Raw genomic sequence first — 19,128 nt, forward strand, 5'->3', positions numbered from 1 at the left:
TGTGTGTGTGTGTGTGTGTGTGTGTGTGTGTGTGTGTGTTTTGTTTTGTTTTAACCAAAGGAACGATGGTAAGTTGGACTTTTAAGACAGGAAAAAAAAAAAAAAACTGGCTTGTGGTGCAAGTTCTGATTCCCCTAACCAAAAGTCTAGTGAAAGAAATGTTGCAAAATAACTAGCTGTTGGGACACGCTGAGCCTTCGTTCAGGAGTTTGCTCCAGAGGCCTGTCAGCATTCCAACCCTTCCTCTTATTTCCTGCCTGGTCCAGGTTTTCTCCCTTCCCCAAGGCTGCTGTGAGGTGTTGCATCTTGGAACTCAGCTTACATCAGTATGTGATGCTTGGTGCTTGGTCCTCTTTATCTCTTGCTGTCTTCCACCTTTCATAAAGTAGCATCAGTTCCTTTGCTCTTTCCGTGTAGACCGCTACTCAGTTTTCACTAGTTTTGCTTGTCCATCTCCCCATGTAAGATACCCCAGACTGTACACCAAGCTTCTCCTGTGTCAGTCTAAAGCTTTCTTGTGTGTTTCTCAGGACCTGCCTCTTAGCCCCTGTCCCCACCTCATTACCTGCTCACATTATCTCTCTCTAAGGAACTGAGCCTGGGACCGAACAGGCACTGATATCACCTCTTCACATCAAGCTTTCAGTTTTCCTTTCTGCTTGGTGTTCTGTATGTGTGGACCTGATGGGGTGATAGATAGCTGGAGCCCTGAAGCTTAGGGTTTCGGTTCCTGCTGCTGATGGGGGCTGCTTTAGACAACCTTCAGGGAGGTAGGAAGGGGCTTTCTTAGGGTGCTTTTCTTTCAGGTCTTCCCTGACCTAACCCCAGTTTTCTCTTCAAAGCAAGAATGATTCATTCAGAGTTTGGTCCATTAACTCTGGAGTTCTTGGTAGTCAGCCACAAAGTAAGTCTTCCTCCAGAAGGGCAAGGACTGCTACCACTGAGAAGGTCCTCAGTCCAGCAGCCCTTTACCCACTTTTAGCCCCAGTCCAGCCCTGCTCTCACAACCCAGAGAAACTCTGTCCTACCCAACTTTCTCCTCAGAAAAATGGAGAGTTTGCCCAAATTGCAGTGGACGTACCGTTTACATTCTCTGCTTTTCATTGATATAAAATGGAAAAATGTGCTCAGGAAGGTGTTACTGTGGGGATTATATTATGGATTTCTTCGGTACTCCCTCCTCTCCAAGCAGAGAACCTACAACCCCTTTAACCTTTAACCCCTCTCCTGCCAGAAACTTCATTGCTGAGCAGAGATCATCCTGGAGTTTGCTTTTTAAAGCAAGAGGTTTGAAAGGCTTTCTCCATCTTGATATATCCCTTAACATATTAAACTTTTTTTGTTGTTTTGTCCCTTTCTGATTCAATTACTAGAGCCCCTTTGTGTGGGGGAATATTCCCAAGAGCCTTCTGTAGAATCCAGAGTCAAGAGAGCTTTGTTTTCCTCCCACCCTGTGGCAGAATGCTCTCACAGTCAGCCCAGCAGGCTGGAAATAGGTTTCCCTGCATCTTTGGGCAAGGCCTAGATGTTCTGCTTATGGTCTTCCCAGTTTACAAAATAGCTTGAATACATTTCTCACTGCCACACTGTACTTTAAAAACCCAAGAATACTGTGTCCAACTTTATTTGTTCTTCCCGTGGTTGGATTACAATGAAGAGAAAACACTCTCCCAAAATATGGGTAAATCATCTCTGTATAAACAGGTAGAATCCTTTTTGGACTTCTTGACTTCAAATCAGGCTACCCCAATGGAGCAGAGCTCTTTGAGCAGTCACAGTAGTGTCATTGCCCTTCAGGGCAATGATGAATGACCAAAGCAGACAAAACTCCAGGCAAACTAGGTTCATTCTAAAAGGTATGGAAATGAAAACTGGAGCAGTGGGAGTTCTTTTCGCTTGTCTTTCTTCATGATAGTCCCACTGAACCTCTAAGGATGTGCTGCAGGCAGGCTCAGGATGTCTGCGCCCCAAGCTCCTGCTGTGCCCTGGAAATCCCCATCTCCAGGAGTCCCACGTCCACACATGTGGCCTTTCTCCCTCTTGGCCAGGAATCACACTGCTTCCTGAGCCATGTACCCACCCAGGGCCTGCCTTAATGATAGAGGTGTTTCTTCCCACTTGTGTGAGCATACACCCATAAGACACTGTCTTCTCCTGGGCAGGTTTCTGCTACAGATTGAACTGGGGCTCCTGTGGCCCTTTCACATCCAGGTGAGCCAAGCACTATTGCAGACTCCTCTCTCTTCTCATCACTCCTTTACCCTCTCCACCCCACTCAGTGGCAGCAATCTCATGCCAGAAAGGAAAGTCCTGGATCCATTACATAATTCTCCATAGTGCAAGCAGTAGCTGGGGCATAAGGTCAGAGGTCATAATGGGGTCAGGTGGCTGACACACACTGTAACGACAAGGTGGTTAAAATTAGACCACAGAGAGGAAACTGGCAGTCTTGTGGAAATGCAGAAGTTTCCTCTGCAAGTGAGAGACTGGGGATGCAGGCAGGCCACTGTGCGTGCTGCCTGCCAGGCTATTACTCATTTCAGCTCTGCTCTTTAATGCCTTCTAGCCCCTGCTTCTGTATTTGTAGCCTTCCTCATCACATGTTTCAATACACACGATGGAACCATGGTTACCTGCCCTGACCCAAGGCAGGACCTTCAGGGAGGTATCCAGGATCAGGCCCCTTAAGCTCAAAAGGTTCTAAGACTCTTCAGGGAAGCCTCTTACATGGAGGTGGTCAGATACTTAGCCTGCTACTATGGTGGCAATAGCCACAGGTGAGTGGCATCTGGGCAGGGGAGAAGATGGCAGAGAATGAAGTTGTGGCACAGATGACTGGTGTGCATGCACTCTCCCTGGCCAGCCATATGCCAGAGTGATGATTCGTTACACCTTGTCTTGGAAGACATGGCTCATCCTGTATCATCTGTTCCTGTGGTCTCCAGTGAGTTTCTCTGTGCCCACCAGTCTTCTTCCACGAGCCTGTGGTGTGCCCATTTTATTCTCATAGCACCCTGACAGGGAAACGTGAGAAGTACAAAATGTGATCTTTGGCACCTTCTGAGTGGAGGAGCTGGCATGTACAGCGGTGAAATGATGAGCCTAGACAGTCCAGTCTCTACAACAGCCCTGCACTTGTCCTTTCACATTCAGAAATGAGGTTTAAAATAGGTCTAGGGGTGAGTGGGGCTGGAGATTTGACTCATCAGGTGAGAGCATTGACTGCTCTTCCAGAGGACCTGGGTTCCATTCTCAGCACCCACGTGGTGGCTCACAACCATTTGTAACTCCATTTGCAAGGGACCTGACGCTGCCTTCTGGATTCCTTGTGCACCAGGCATGTATGTGTTACAGAAACATACATGCAGGCAAAACACCCAAGCACATAAAGTAAAATAACATTTCAAAATGGGTCTTAGTCGTGCAGTGTGTCCTGGAGTCACTGCTGAAGGGGCTACCCTCTGTGTCGTGTCTGACTATTATGGTGTAGAAATGGCCCTCTACTATTCTGGGCACGTCGAGCAGGGCCCAGAAGCCAGAGAGTAAGAAGGGAGGCCCCAGCGAGGAGGAGGAGGAAGAGGAGGAGGAGGAGGACAGCACACACACACACAGCACGAGCACAGAGAGAGGTGGAGACGTGCATATGTGGTCTTGCAGGGAGGATTCCAGGCTAGGTGACTGTGGACACTTCTTCATGGGAGACCTTTACCAGTCTGACAGTTGCTCAGGATCATAAGTCACACCTCAGCTAAATCAGCCACAGCTTCTCTGACAGCACTGTCATCTGTGCTGCTGTGCTGCTGTAGCAACCTGGGAGCAACTCACGTGAACCCTACAGGGCAGAACCTTGGTGAACTCACCTGCTCTGCCCAGTCTTCTCCTCCTGATAATTCCCTGCCCAGTTCTCAGGTCAGGCAGCTTCCATCCAGCTGAGTTCAGAATGACTAAGATGCAGCCGCCAGGGAAGCTTATCTTTCAGTCTGCAAGTTGTCCTGGAGGGGGTCTGGAGAGGGGCACCAGGGGTGCTGGAAAGCTGTGATCTAGGGTAGCCAGCCTGCAGCAGTCCATCCCTCGTCCTGTTACCGCTCTTCCGAGCTTAGAAGGAATGATTTTCTTGCTTTTGTTTTTTCCTAACAGGACTTTAGTAAAAGAAAAGCACAAGCCCTGAGGGCACCTGGCATTGGTCTTGAGGTTGTCTGCTGCCCCAGGGATGACCTAAGCAGGGCCCTGGTGACTTCCTTCCTTCAGAAGACCTTGGTCCTTGCTTGCCTCCGTACACACGCACACTCGTTGTTCATACTGCCTCCCTCCCCAGTAACTTTGACACAATTCTCATGTGCCCTGCAGCCAACAGTCTCTCATCTTCATCTCCCTCTCAGAAATGCTGTTTTTCTTCTCTCCCTCTCGCCCTGTAGGTTATTGCAGCTGACTGCAAAAGGGTCACAGTACTGAAGTATTTTCTGGAAGCCCTTTGTGGACAAGAAGAGCCTCTGCTGGCATTCAAGGGTGGAAAATATGTGTCAGTGGCACCCGTCCCAGACACCATGGGAAAGGAAATGGGAAGCCAAGAGGGAAAACAACTGGAAGATGAGGTACTCTTCGGGAAGAGCCCGTGTGGCAGAGGGAAGACTCCCCTTCCCCCATGCCCCATACCCAGGCTGGAGCTTCTCCTTGGGGTTATTTATAACCTCCTAGTTCAGTGTCTGGTGACATGACAGCCGACTTCTCAAGAGTGCACTCTGCTGGTGCCCCTTCCTGCCAGTCCACCCCATTGCCTCCATCGACGAGTTCCAGATGCTTCTTCTTAATGTTGCATTGGAGGAAAGAGTTTAATAATGTTCAGCTCTGGAGGCTTAGGAAAGGCAGTAGAGAGAGGGGTGTTAGGGTTCAGGCTGAGGATCAAGTTTATAGATGTGTGGAGCTCAGCACAGCACAGGCCTGAACTCCAGCCTCCGTACAGGAAGAGCTGACATTGCTGGCCCCATGTGGAAAATCACCCCTCCCCCGGCCTGCTCTCCCTCTCTTCCTCCCCCCCTCCCTCCCTCCTGCACATCCTGATGTGATTAAGGAATTCTCCTCTTGTTTGTTTGCCCTTGGTTTTTCCTGTAGCCCTTGCTTCACTCCAGACTCGTGTGCGTATCTGTGTGTGTGTGTGTGTGTGTGTGTGTGTGTGAGAGAGAGAGAGAGAGAGAGAGAGAGAGAGAGAGAGAGGAGAGAGAGAGAGAGCGCGCATGGCCACACTATGTATGCATGCTTACCTGTGTCCCCGCCCTGCAGGCCTCCTTGGCAGTTGCCCTAGGTGCATGCATGTCTTTCTGGGGATGGTCTTTGATGGTCATCTGCGTGTGCCTAGTTTGTGTGTCAGTTTCAATGAACATTGCTGCCAGTCCTCCTGCGGTCTGGGGTTCTGAGTAAATGTGACTGTGTGGTGGAGATGGAACATGTGTGCATTGAGCTTCCCTGTCAGCTTCCTTGCTGTCTGTCTGGGTGCGGGTAACTCTGTCTGGGTCCATACACACATCTCACTTTTGCCTGAAGATTGGCTCGTTCCTTCTTTTTACCCCATAGTATTAAAGACAGGGGCCTTAGGTAGAAAGAAACATGGGATGGAGGGAAGGGACGGAAGCAATTCTAGCCAGAGGCCAGGTCACCCATAGGCCAACACAGTCATTTGGCCCACAGCAGTCTCCAGCGCCCGGTGGAGCAGGGCGGGGTACAGGGATGAAATCAGCAACAGGCCAAGGAAGCCAGATGTCAGCTGGAAGCTGTCGTTTAGGATCTCAGGCAGTGATAGAGGGGCCACCTTTGGAACAGAGTTTTCAGAGAAGCAGTCTTGGCTTGACTTCATTAGGATAGCTGGAGAACTCCACCCCATGCCTGATGACACAGGGCTCAGCTTCCAGGACAGAGGTGGTTCCAGGGCTGTAGCTAAGCCCACAACTCCAGACTCTCCAGATGAAACCTGGGCAGGGAGTACGGGAAAGAATGAGCTGTCAGCATGGGAGGAGAGGGGAGTTGCCAGAGCCATTGGGATGTCCAAACCTTAGCAGGCAGAACAGTGCTCCTGCAGCCCTGGACACAGTGTGGGAAACACAGGGCCATGGTGCCCGTGCCTCTTTCCTTTATCTCAGCCACACTGGAAGGCTAAAGTAGGCAGTGGAGAATGAGAAAAGCCAGCTCTCCAGCATGACTGTAAGAGATGTCTCTGAACAGTGGAACTGGCAGCACAAGCCTAGCTAGGCAAAGAGGCACCCTAGAAGGAGCAGGCCACTTCTGGTGCCAGATTCACTTGTGCCACAGTAGTCTCCTTCTGAGGCTTATTGACCAGGCAAAGGTTCGTGACCCACACCAGGCTGCCCACTTCTTCCTTTTCCCACGAGTCTCCTGGGTTCCTTTATGTCAGTGGTCCCTGGGAAACCCTACTTACCCTGTTCTGTGTAATTTCATAACCCTGCACTTCCTCGTTTGCTATGAGAGCTGAGCAAACCTCAGACAAGCTTCTCTGACCCGCCTTTGACCTCAGTCCTGCTCACTCTAAACCAGTGCTAACTGTCCATCTCTGGTGAGAGCAGGCAAGGACACTCTTCCTCTGGGGGCCAGCGGACATCTTGTTGTACTTGCTTCCATGCAGGGTTACCCTGCGAGCACGGAAGTGGATGTGAAATCCTCTCCCTTCCCATGACCAGGTATTGACAAATAAACGGTGCCTGTGGACAGTGTCCTAGACCCCTCACACCTCTCAGGACAATGACAGATTCTATCTGTAGCTCTCATCTCCCCAAACTGCAGACTAATTGGAAGAGGTGTGTGGTGGCGGTGGGGTGTCCTTGAACATCTTTCTTTGTAACAGGATAGTTTGTAGTTCTTGGAGATACTGCCAAACTACCCATCTTCCCTAGACCCCCCCCCCCTTCCTCATCACCTTACTTACACTTATTAACTACTTTTCACCAAGAGAATCCCAGTCTGTGTTAATAGGTCCAGGCCTGACAAAGCTAAGCCATTAAGGGCTTGATCTGAGCAGCAATTGCTCTCTCAATTCAGAACTGCAGGTTTGTTCATTATGATTGGTAAGAGCAGACATGGAGTCAGACTCACTTGAGTTTGATTCCTTGCTCTACTTCCTGCCACCTCTGACTCTGAGCAGGCTATTTTACTAAATGTCTTCATTTATAAAGCATGGATGGGCCAGTGATGATGCTGCACTCCTTTAATCCCAGCACTCAGGAGGCAGAGACAGACTGATCTCTGTGAGTTTGAGGCCAGCCTGGTCTACAGAGTGAGTTCCAGGACAGCCAGAGCTCCACAGAGAAACTCTGTCTTAGAAAGCCAAAAATAAGAAGGGGGTGGTGGTAATAGCTATGTGCAATTATGAGAATTAAAGGAGTCGTGAGAGTTAAAAGAGTTAATGCATGAAAACACATAACCCTGTATACAGCCCATAAAAAGCACTGAGTAGCCAGTGGCTGTCAGTGTAGTCATTATTATCATCCTGTTAGAATTGCAGGAATCTTCCTTCGCCTGTTGACTCACTCCCTGTGTTCCCCTGCTAGTCCTGTCCCTCAAAGGAAACTCTTGGGCAGCTGTATGTTCTCTCCTGACCAAGGCCAAAAGTAAGAGAGTGAGGAATGGAGCTAGGACCACCCGGGGAGCAGTGGTTGCTGAGAACTGAGTCTGCAAGTGAGGAAGTGCCATCCCTGGGGAAGGCTCCATCAGCCTGGCAAGGAGGCTCCTTAAGCTAGCCAGCCACCTCCTTCTTACTCAGCCTAGGCCCTTGGAGGGCAGCTAAGCAAAGCCATGTTATGTGAATTTTTTAATGGGGCCCAGAAGTTCTGACATCTCCAGGCTGTGGTCTTAAAAGAAATCAAGACAAGGTCTATAGAGCTACAGCATCTGCTCTTGATGCTGTCTGGGGCAAGGGAACTTCCTTGCTTAGCTCCCAGATGTTGGCCAGAGTTGATTCTTATCACATTATTAGCAGGAATTAGATTTAAATTGGGCAGTTCAACTTTCTCCATAGTTTACTCTTTGAATCATTTATAATTTCAAAATGAAAACAGGTCCAAAGTTTGTGTTTGAGTGTGTACAAAGGAGAACAAAGGAGTGTGAACACAAGCATGCAAGTGAACATATGTGATTATGAGTGTCGTAGGTGTGAATGTATAAGGAAAAGCTCTAGCATGTAAGGGTGCAATTTAAGGGAAAGAGTGACAGCTCCTGCCAACATATTCCAGGGAACCCTTGGCAAGGAGCGCTTCCCATCAGCATGGGGTGGGGGTGGGGTGGGGCTAAACAAATAGAATGGACCCATTAGGTACCATGGCTCACTCTCTGCTCTTTACCTTTGTCTGTGTCTTTCCTTTACCCAAGGAAGAAGATGTGGTGATTGAAGACTTTGAGGAAGATTCAGAGGCTGAAGGCAGTGGGGGCGAGGATGATATCAGGGAACTTCGGGCCAAGAAGCTGGCTCTAGCAAGGAAGATAGCTGAGCAGCAGCGTCGCCAAGAAAAGATCCAGGTGAAGCCTAACTGGAGAAACCCATTCCCATTGAGGGTGTGGCTCTACACACCATGAAATGATGTGAGCAGGGAGTGGCAGGGTATCTTGTTATACCCCACCTCTGCACCCAAACTGTGCACCCCTCATTGTGAGTTCTAAGGCAGGGCAGGGTCTTCTCAGTGTCTGATGAGCATCACTTTTCCTGTGAGCCTCTGTCAACACCACACGTACAATCTTTCATGCAATTTAAGAGACTCAGAGTTCTCTTTCACCTTATGTAGATATTCATGAAGGGCACTCCTTTTTGTGTGATTAGGATGCCATAGCCACAGGCTACCTGGGTTCCCAAGGTAATGGGAGAGCCCCCTTTGGACAGAGTACTTTCTACAGATTCTCCCAGGGAGAAGCTACCTAATCTATATTTAGGGGTTACCCCACTGTCAGCTGTCCCGGAAGCCCAAGCCTTCATTTCTAGCAAGTTTTTCTCTATGGCTTTCCCAGATCTGTCTCCTTGTACTGAATACTTACTTCTCCACGCAAGTTATGCTCCCTTTATAGACTTTGTACATGGGGGAGCATTAAACCCCTTTCCTTGCCTCTCCAAGCATGCCTTTAGGTCTCTCTCTAGGCATGTGTGTCTTCACAGAGTTCAAAAGTGCCTCCAAAGGCAAGTATACCACTCTTGGCATGCTGTTCTTCTCTTAAACATAGGGTTTAGTGCAGAAAGCCAAGCAAACTTGATATAATTCAGGGGCTGACACTTACCTAGGCTTATAATACTGAGCAAATTATTTAACTTTGAAGGACCTGTTTCTTCCTCTGCAAAGTAGAATGGTAGTACTTCCCTCTTACTGTCCCCAGAGGCTTGCATGAGACACTGCCTCCAAATGCTTAGCCCACAGTGGTCCCTTTATCTGAGATTACTCTCGTTACCCTGCCCCAGGAGAGGAATGACAACAGTTGGAATTGGTCTTTTAGACATGCCCATGTCCTTTTGCTACTAGGATCCAGCATACAGTATACCTCTACATGCTTGCCTGTTGTAATGTGGCCACCTACACAAGCCTTCCATGGCTCTGACTGTAAACCTCTTTGTGGCCCAAAGAACAGCATCATCGTTAAGTCTCTCTTCCTGCCCTTTTCTTTCTCACCATCAGTCTTGAAAAAAGTCCTACCTCTAGTTACCACCTCCATGTCTTGACTGTCAGTTCAACTGTTACAGAAATTACTGCCAGGACCTGTTTTTACCAAATTTAGTCCTGCTATGCATGGTAACATGAGCCTGTAATCCCAGCATGTGGGATGTGGAAGTAGGAGTTCAAAGCCATCCTCAGCTGTAAACCAAGTTCAAGGCCAGCCTGAGCTACATGAAACCTATTCACCAAAAAAAAAAAAAAGAAAGAAAGAAAACTCCAAAACATAGCCCCCATTATAGTTAACTTATGTATAGCTTTGGGTCCTTAAGCCTCTTTCCTCTTCTCTGCTAGTCAGAGCTACCTTTCCAGGCTTCCTCCACCATTCATTTATTTATTTATTTGTTTGTTTGTTTGTTTGTTTATATTTTATGTGAATTGATGTTTTGCCTTGGGTGTCAGCTCCCCTGAACTGGAGTTACAGACGGTTGTGACCTGCCATGTGGGTGCTGAGAATTGAACCTGGGTCCTCATGGAAGGGCAGCCAGTGCTCTTAACTACTGAGCCATCTCTCTAGCCCCCACCATTTTTTTTTATTTAACTCCACCATCCTTTCTATTGTTTTTAAGTCTAGCAAGCTGAATTGGTATTTAACAGAAATTTTTGGTTGACTTCATTAATGGTAGCAAGTAGAACATCATCTTAAATTCTACCATGACCTTTTACCCTTGCTATCCAATTTCTTATCCTATCCTGTCCATTCACCCCTCCTCTCCTATGTCCCATTGCTGCTGCTACCCTAAATCAGGGACTTGTTGAACCTTAGTCCTGCATTGTATAGCTCCAGAGGGTGCCACTGACTTTATAATCTGTGAATGGCCCCTCTTGGACTTAACATAGTGCTCAATCTGGCCACCAAGCTCCAGCCACACCATGAGCTCAGTTCTTTTCCCATACAGCCATTCCCCTGCTAGAAATCATCAGTGCCTTTGGTTGGCTAGTGACATAAAGTTTAATTCCTTCTAATGACATTTTAGGCTTCCAGTCTGCTCCCAGTGTGTTTTTCCTACTTTGTTTCCCATTAACACACTCCCTGTGAACCGTTATTAACTATTAGACACTGGGCAAAGAGATTGACTTCTCTGAGCCTTTTTCTGAATCTGTAAAATGAACTCAACACAGCACCTGCCTCATAGTTGCTGGACTTCTTCAGGATGAGCAACAGTGTGTATAAAGTGCCTGTCCAGGCATTAAGACTCCTGCCCAGATAGTGCTATTAACTTTCCTCTCTGCTCACTGCTCCACACCCACCCTGCCCTTTCCCACTCTCAGATAGTCCTTGAATCTGCCTCTCAATCCAAAGGGCTCTTTTTCTGCCCTAATTTCCTGTTACCTGTTGAAATTCTATTTTCCCTGCATTTCCCAGTGAAACTCCTTCTCCCCAGTGAAACCTTCCCTGATCTCCCTAGGAGGAGTTCCTCTCTGCTCTAGGGTTCTTGCAGTGTAAGTTATACATCATTTGTGGGACTGCTATCATGTCTCATGTTACAGTTATTTGTGGGCCTTTCCCCCCACTGTACTAGCAATTCCTAGGAATCAGGGACCATGTTCTCAGCTCAGTTTAGCAAGTGGTATTGAGTATTGACTCTCCTGATGGCTGGAATCACAAAAGTGTGTGTGTATGTTATGGGACGGGGGTGGAGGGGTGGGGAGTGAGGGGTGGATTTAAGAACAGACCATGCAGTAGAAAAGCTATTTCTTTCCTTTTTTTTGTTTTTTGTTTTTTGTTTTTTGTTTTTTGTTTGTTTGTTTGTTTGTTTTTTTCAAGACAGGGTTTCTCTGTGTAGCCCTGGCTGTCCTGGATCTTGCTCTGTAGACCAGGCTGGCCTTGAATTCACAGAGATCTGCCTGAATCTGCCTCCCGAGTACTGGGACTAAAGGTGTGTGCCACCACCGCCCTATTTTATTTTATTTTATTTTATTTTATTTTCCTTTCTTTCTTTCCTTCCTTCCTTCCTTCCTTCCTTCCTTCCTTCCTTCCTTCCTTCCTTCCTTCCTTCCTTCTTTCTTTCTTTCTTTCTTTCTTTCTTTCTTTCTTTCTTTCTTGTTTGTTTTTCAAGACAGGATTTCTCTGTGTAGCCCTGGCTGTCATGGAACTCACACTGTAGGCCAGGCTGGCTCAAACTCGAGGTCCACCTGCCTCTGCCTCCTGAGTGCTGGGACTAAAGGTGTACACCACCAAAGCCCTAGGAGAAGCTATTATTTAAATAAGTGATTGGGCTTGTGAGTGAGGTCTTTTAAAAGATCAAGTATTAACTGGATGTGGTAACACACGCTTTTAATCCCAGGACTTAAGGAGGCAGAGGCAGGCAGGTCGCTCTAAGTTCAAGACCAGCCTGGTCAGCAAAGCAAATTCCAAGATATCCAGAGCTACATAGTGAGAGTTTGTCTCAAAAAATGAACAAACAAAAAAGATAAAGTACGGGTTGGCAAGATGGCTCAGCGGGTAAAGGCACTTGCCACCAAGCATGATAATCTGAGTTCAGTTCCCAGTACCCACGTGACAGAAGGCGAGAACTGACTCATGAAAGTTGTCTTCTGACTTCTGTGCACATGCTGACATATGTGACTACTCCCTCCACCATACATAATAAATACATTGATTAAATAAGTAGGAAATTGGTTTTGAAAGATCAGGTACAAATAAGCCAAGGTAATACTTCATGTATTGATGCTCACGAGGCTTAGGCAGGAAGATTACAAGTTCAAGGTCAGGGCTGGACTGTATGGTGAGCCTGAGTATATAGGTTGGGCTACATAGTGAGACCCTCCTAAAAGGGAGGAAGATGCTGTGAGAACATGGACTGTAACTATTCTTTCTTTGGCCAGGACACACTGTCCAGGTTGGCCATGCAAGCAATAAGCAGTCCTAAAATTGGAGGTCTAATGTAAGGTCTAACTTCCAGGGCCATTGATTGTGTCCCACAGTTCTGTTGAGAGGAGGTTGCTTTGGCCCTTTAAGAACAGGCCCCACATGCTCTGCTGCTGGCGGCCCTGCCTCCTGTCAGCCTCCTTCCTCCAGCCCCATAGCCACAGGAGGATTTCTCAGCAGAGGAAAAATTCCCCCTTTTACCTCCCCCTTCTTTTTAATGCCCGGGGCCCTTCACTTCCATAATTCTTCATTTTCCAGCCTTGAACGTAAGCCAGACACATCTGTCTGGCCATATGCGTGAACCCTGGAGTCTGTGCCGAGGTAGCTGTAAAACAGGGCCGGTGAAGGCCCTTCTGGGAGAGCACACACATGTGTGTGCCCTCAGGCCATTGGCTCCCTGCCCAGAACCACGGGGCCTCGGTGCTTCAAACCCGTGTTAACCTTCTCTATTTTTCCTCTTTTTGTTTAATTTAAGGGGGAAAATCCCAAGGAAAAGGTATAAATTGTCCTGGGAGTAGGGGAGAGGCTCCTAGCTGGAGAGACCATTATTGTTGGCAGGTACCTGGGTCACACTAATACAATAAGGAAGAGAGGAGCATCCAGTGAATTAAGATCGGAGAGATGGGCTGTAAATTACACTGCTCTGAACTCCATCAGTCTCCAGGGTGTTAACCGAGAGGTGTAAGGCAGGTCCCCAGCTCCCAGTGCCTTTTACAGATGCAGCAAAACAGGAACCACACATGTTTGGGGAAGGGGATATGAAGATGGGGTTGAACAAAAGCCCCCTCGCCCCAGGATGGCTATAAAGTCCAAGTGTGATCTGGGGCTGTAGCCACACCTCCACTTCCCTGCTCCCACATAGACCCTTGGGCCTCAAGCTCATCTGTGGAGATGGGGGAGGTGAGGCCTGGCCTCCTTCTGCAGCCTGTCCCTCCCTGCTTCCGGCACTGCAAAGAGACTGGTGAGTGGGGCCGACTGGAGGTCAGAATAGGGGTGTGGGGAGCTCTCAGGGCCTGTACAGCTGGAGCTACAGAGCCCAGGCAGGCCCCTAGATGTGAGGGGTGCCAAGTCCACCCACCTAAGGCTTTGAGACCACACGCTCTGGCTTAGCCCAGGCTTTGCCTTGATGCCTATGATGTGCTTCCTACTGTACTGGTCCTGTATACCTTACTGCTTTCTGCCTGTGTTTTTATTTGTACTGCCCTTCTTGGGAGATGTCAAGAGTTCTTAGCAAAAGGTATGTGGTTGGTCTGGAAAGTTGGTCAGAAGGGTTTCATTCCTAACCAGGTGCCTAGGGCCAAGCAGTCACTAAAAATCCTCCTCCAGGCGTGAGGCATGGCCTGTTGGCACCTCATACTGTCCTGGCCCTGTGAATCTCCTGCCTCCTCCCCTGATTCCATGAGGCTCTCCTGTGATTTGTGCTGCTCTTGGGCGGGGTCAGGCTTCCTGAGCAGTTGCAAACATCCCACCTGAAACATAACAGGCTCTTCCTCTGGCCACAGCTATTGTTTCCCTCTGCATTATGGCCATGGTCTTGCTCTGTAGCCAGCAATGACATGTGTTCTGAAAATAGCTTCACTCGCCTGTCCCCTTCCCGCCCACCCACCCTCCTGAAGATGCAGTCACTCCTTTGTGGGAGCCCCAGGAGTTTCACTCTAAATATAGCTACAGCCCATTCACACTGCCACCCAGCCAGAGGGGCGGGGGACACTGGAACAATGGGGTATGCACAGAGCACCTCCCCCACCCACACATACACCTGTATGGAAGCTAGCGGAAAGCAGACACTCAGCCCTGGCTCCTAGCTGTCGGAGACAATGTGGGAGCCAGTACACTACCAGTCTAGGGGCACGTTCGCCCCTGGGCAGGAAAGTAGGCAGGCACCGCCCAGGCCTACTTCAGCCTCTGCATCACATGGTGCTGGACTGCCAGCTGGCTCAAGCTGCTGTCACCTCATTGGCGTCCGAAGCATCCACAGGGTTCTTCCGACTTCCCCCAGAATCCCAGAATGGTCAAACCTTTGACTGAAACCTTTAGACCGATGCTTTTAGCAAGCTCAGAAGTATCATGCTTAGCCCTTCATTCTCCACAAAAAAAGAGAGAGTATATACTTATTTGGCTTTTTCAGAACAGGAGTTATTTATTAAAATTTAGGGTCTAGAGCAATGGTTCAGCAGTTAAGAGCACTTCTAGAGGACATGGGTTCCATTCCCAGTCAGTACCCACATGACAGTTAAACTGTTTGTAACTCTAGTTCCAGGGGGATCTGACACCCTGTTACAGCCTCTACAGGTACTATACATGCACGTGGTACACAACCCATTCATGAAGGCAAAATTTTTAACTCCTTTGGGTTTTCTTTAAAGTATTATTTAGATTGTGATTGAGTTCATTGAGCTCCTATAATAATTAGGCCCTATGAGCTTTATGTTAAGTCCTGACGTCACTATAATCCCAGCTGTTTAGAAGTTCAGTTGGGAAAATAACTTGAGCTCAAGATTTCACAACTAGCCTAAGCAACAGAGGCTATGTAGTCCTGTGTAAGTTAGAACTTTCTGTGTAGATCAAGCTGGCCTTAAATTTACAGAGATCTGCCTGCCTCTGCCTCTTGAGTGCTGGGATTAAAGGTGTGTGCCACCACATCCTGCAGAGACCCATCACTGGGTCTCAGGCAAATAAGTCATAATTTAAAAAAAAAAAAAAAAATACACGGGGTTGGGGATTTAGCTCAGTGGTAGAGCCCTTGCCTAGCAAGCGCAAGGTCCTCGGCTCCAGGAAAAAAAAAAAATACACTTCTTTTTACTTTGTTTTTCTACTTGTATCTTGTTTCAAGCTCAGGACAGTCCTCATACACTCTCCCCCGTTCCAAGTGCTGGATTATGAGCATGTCCACACATGGCTTAAGCATCTGTTCATCCCTGTGGTGCTTTTGGACATCCAGAAAAGGGATTCTAAGAGCTTCTCGGGGGAAGTTCTCTCGCTTTCAATAGCCAGTGTATTATCCATTCCCTTTGGTTTCTGCCAATGATTATCTCACCACTCTTACTTTTTCTTTTCCTTTTTTTCATTTATGATCCAGGTAGTTTTGAAAAATAGATAGTATTATTAGGCACAGTTGAGTATACTTGTAATCCCTACTACTCGGGAAGCTGAAGCAAGAGGATCGTAAGATTGAGGCAAACCTGTGCAGTATAGTGAAGCCCTATCAAAAATAAACAGATTGTTCAACAACTAAGAGTACTGCTCAGTTGAGGGGTGGATGGCACAGGCCTTTAATCCCAGAGCTCAGGAAGCAGAGGCAGGCAGCTGTCCGTGAGTTCGATGCCAGCCTGGTCTACACAGCTAGTTCCAGGACACCCAAAGATACCAAAAAGGAACCTTGTCTAGAAAATAAATAATGAAAATCAGAAGTATCATTTTTCTCTTAAGAGACAGGTCGGGACTTTGGAGATCACCCGCTGGCTAAAGCCCTAGCCCTGCGAGCATGAGGACCTGGGTTAGAATCCCCAGCATCCATGGAAAAAACAGGACATGGCTGTGTGTGCCTGAAACCCTAGCACAGGGGGAAACCCTGGGAGTCTGCCAGCTAGCCAGCCTTCCTGAAACATCAAGTTTCAACTTCAGACAGACCTTGTCTCCAGACAAAGTGGAAAAATATACAGAAAGATACGTGGATGTCTTTCTGTGGACTTTGTATACACATGCATAGGCACAAGTATCCATAAACTCACATACATACATCACATGTGCATAAAAAGAGAATCTCACTGTGCTGTTCAGGCTGGCCTTGAACTCATGGATAGGTTCAAATGGTCTCCCAGGTAGTTGAGACTACATGCACATACCATTGTACCCAACAGCTGTAAGTCTCAAAATAGAAATAAATACTCTTGGGACTAGACGGCTCAGCATTAAGAGCATTTAACTGCGCTTCCAGAGTACCTGAGTTCAGTTCCCAGCAACCACAGGCTCACAACCACCTATGCCTCCAGCTCCAGGGGATCCAACACCTGTGGCCCCCCAGGCACCTGTACACATGTACATACATGCATGCCCGCGTGTGTGCACGCACACACACACACACACACACACACACACAGTTGAAAATAATAAAAATAAGTTCCTAAAAAGAAATAAATACTACTGTGCCTCCCTCCCTATTCTCAGTTACTGGTATCTTTGATGGTCACTCAGATGCACAGAATGTAAAAGAGAGTTGTACAAGAATAGTAGAAATTGTCATTGTTGTCACTAATGTGTGTGTGCCAGGCACCAAGTAAGGTACTTTTACATGCAAGCTGAGTGTAGAGGTTTGCTGTGTTATATATAAATCCTCTCACTTCTGGCAGTGGCATTACTCTGTCTCCAGAGTAATGAAGAACACAGAGCCTACATGGTTCCATCATTCTTTGAAGGAAAGAAAACAGCCACACTGTATGGATCTTCTAAGCAGAAGGAAGACTTAGGAAATCCTCTGCTGGGTCTGCCTGTTTCCTGGTCTGTTGTGTACCTTCTGTGGCAACCAGTTGCATTGTTTGTTTGTTTGTTTGTGACAGGGTTTCTCTGTGTAACAGCCCTGAGTGTCCTGACTCTGTCCTACAGTGTCTCGCTCTGTAGCCCAGGCTGGCCTCAAACTCAAAGCTCTGCCTGTGTCTGCCTCCCAAGCTCTGGGACTCAAGGTGTGCACCACCACAGCCCGCTGTTTGTTCGTAATTTTGTGTCTCAATTTTCAGTGGGTTAGCATTACAAAATCCATGTTCACTGTGTAGAAGGAACTTCACTTGTAAAGGAGCCTTTCTAGAGATGCGGCCGCCAGCATCTTAGGCAGTTGCATACTGTGTCTGTCTCAGTTGGCTGTCAGTTTGCTCCAGGAAGCTCCTGTTCCTCAGAGATAGCTGGATGCGTAGCACTTTTCCCAAACTGAAGTTAATCTTCCCTTGCACACTTCATGCCAACATAGTCCTTATTGCCATAAGTCTGGTTCAGAGTATCTACTTTTTTAAAAAGTTTTTAAAGTCTTCTTTGTGCTTGGTTACGAGTTTGCTTATTTTTGGGTTTTTTGTTTTGTTTTGTTTTGTTTTTTGAGACAAGGTCTCCTGCCAAGGATGATCCTGAACTCCTGGTCCTCCTTTCTGCCACCACACCCACCTTGGGTGCCTACACTTTCCTGAGGTTCCCAGGGCACTGTCTGAGAACCAGTGTGGCCCAGGCTGAGCTAGTCAGAGGGCTCCTGTGGAACTCTCCTTCCGGGTCAGCACTCTTGACTCCAGGCCAGGCCGATCTGTCTGAATCTCAGCGTTCCAGTTGCACCCCCCTCACTCCCACCAGAGGCTTCTGCAGCTTTTTACTCACACAAACAAAAATAAATCTCACTACCGGCCTCTGAACTCCACAGCAGCATGCTTCCCCCTCTCCCTGAGCGTCCCATGGCTGTGAGCGGGGACTTGGCACTCTCCCCATCGACATCACTTTTTCACTCCCTGCGCATCCTGTGTCCTTCTCTCACCGTGCGACCCAGAGATCAGAATGGGACGTGACGGCCGGCACAGGCGCCGTGCACAGCTGCCAGGAATCTGACGGGTAAAATCTGGAAAAGTTGGGAGGGCAAATGCTAAACACATACAGCGCCACTCAGAAAGGGCCGGAAACGCAGACACCCATCGCAGAGCCTGACTCCTAAGCCTTCTTGATCTGCCATTCTTTTTAGTGGTGCTGAAGTAATCTTGTGACCCAGGTATGACTCCCTTCACCCACCAACCCCAGTGGTACCCTAGGAGAAGAGGCAGCAACCTTGTCTAATCTCCTGAGACTCCATGAGGGCATGTGGGGAACAGGAAGCAGTTGTGTGGTGACTCACTGGGCAGAGCCAGGTTAGGGGAAGTTGTCTGCAGGCGTCCCTGGGACCGGATGAGGGCAGCCCAGCTTTGACCACCACACGCAGCTTGGCCCTGGCCCATTCCCAGGGGACCATCTGCTACCTTTCTGAGAAGCTATGGCTAGTTCACCTTTCTGGCCATGGACTCCAAGTACTCAAGGAAGTTAATGCTTCCCCAAACCTTACTCTAGGCTTTACATCTGTCCTGTCGTCAAACACCAAGTAGATTCACTTTGCCCCCGCGCCCCCCCCCCCCGCGCCCCCCCCCCCCCGCCTGCCTTGGCTGCCTGGCTTAATGACCCTCCTGCTTACCACCAGCATACAGGTGTAATGGTCAAGGTCTTGGGAACCCATCTTTCATCCACAGTGAAAAGTGGCAGTCGGCAACTTCCTTAATGGAAGTCTAACCAAGGCTGTATGTCATGTCTCAAAATAGGAAAACAGAGATGTGGTACTTCCTTAAGACTAAGGCCTCTCTACTATAGGTGCTAGTGTCCTATCATTCATGGGCCATGTGCCAGAGCCTGTTATGTCCTTTCTCCCAGAAAGACAGAGATTTGGAGCCCAGGGCTCCAGGAAAAGCATTCTGGTAGTTGTATGGAGAACAGAAGCCTGGAAAAGGGCTGCTCCTCGGCGTGAAAAAGGACAGTAGAGTATTTGCTGAACCTAAGCAAAACCATTTCCTGTTC

At 48.2% G+C, this 19,128-nt stretch overlaps 1 protein-coding gene and 1 long non-coding RNA gene across 7 annotated transcripts in view; one reads left to right on the plus strand and one right to left on the minus strand.

Annotated features, from left to right (window-relative positions):
* Window positions 1-19,128, plus strand: part of Smg6 (SMG6 nonsense mediated mRNA decay factor) — a 253,280-nt gene that overhangs the window by 223,763 nt on the left and 10,389 nt on the right. For all 6 annotated transcript variants that reach the window (XM_006977374.4, XM_015996166.3, XM_015996165.3 and 3 more), the window contains 2 exons: window positions 4,416-4,592; window positions 8,371-8,517. In XM_006977374.4, the coding sequence (XP_006977436.2) occupies window positions 4,416-4,592; window positions 8,371-8,517 (324 nt within the window). The remainder of the gene's footprint in view (window positions 1-4,415; window positions 4,593-8,370; window positions 8,518-19,128) is intronic.
* Window positions 1-19,128, minus strand: part of LOC143266913 (uncharacterized) — a 220,731-nt gene that overhangs the window by 117,873 nt on the left and 83,730 nt on the right. The gene's annotated exons all lie outside the window — the stretch shown is intronic.

This window comes from Peromyscus maniculatus, chromosome 8, assembly GCF_049852395.1.
Source record: "Peromyscus maniculatus bairdii isolate BWxNUB_F1_BW_parent chromosome 8, HU_Pman_BW_mat_3.1, whole genome shotgun sequence".
In the NCBI taxonomy this organism is placed as follows: domain Eukaryota; kingdom Metazoa; phylum Chordata; class Mammalia; order Rodentia; family Cricetidae; genus Peromyscus; species Peromyscus maniculatus.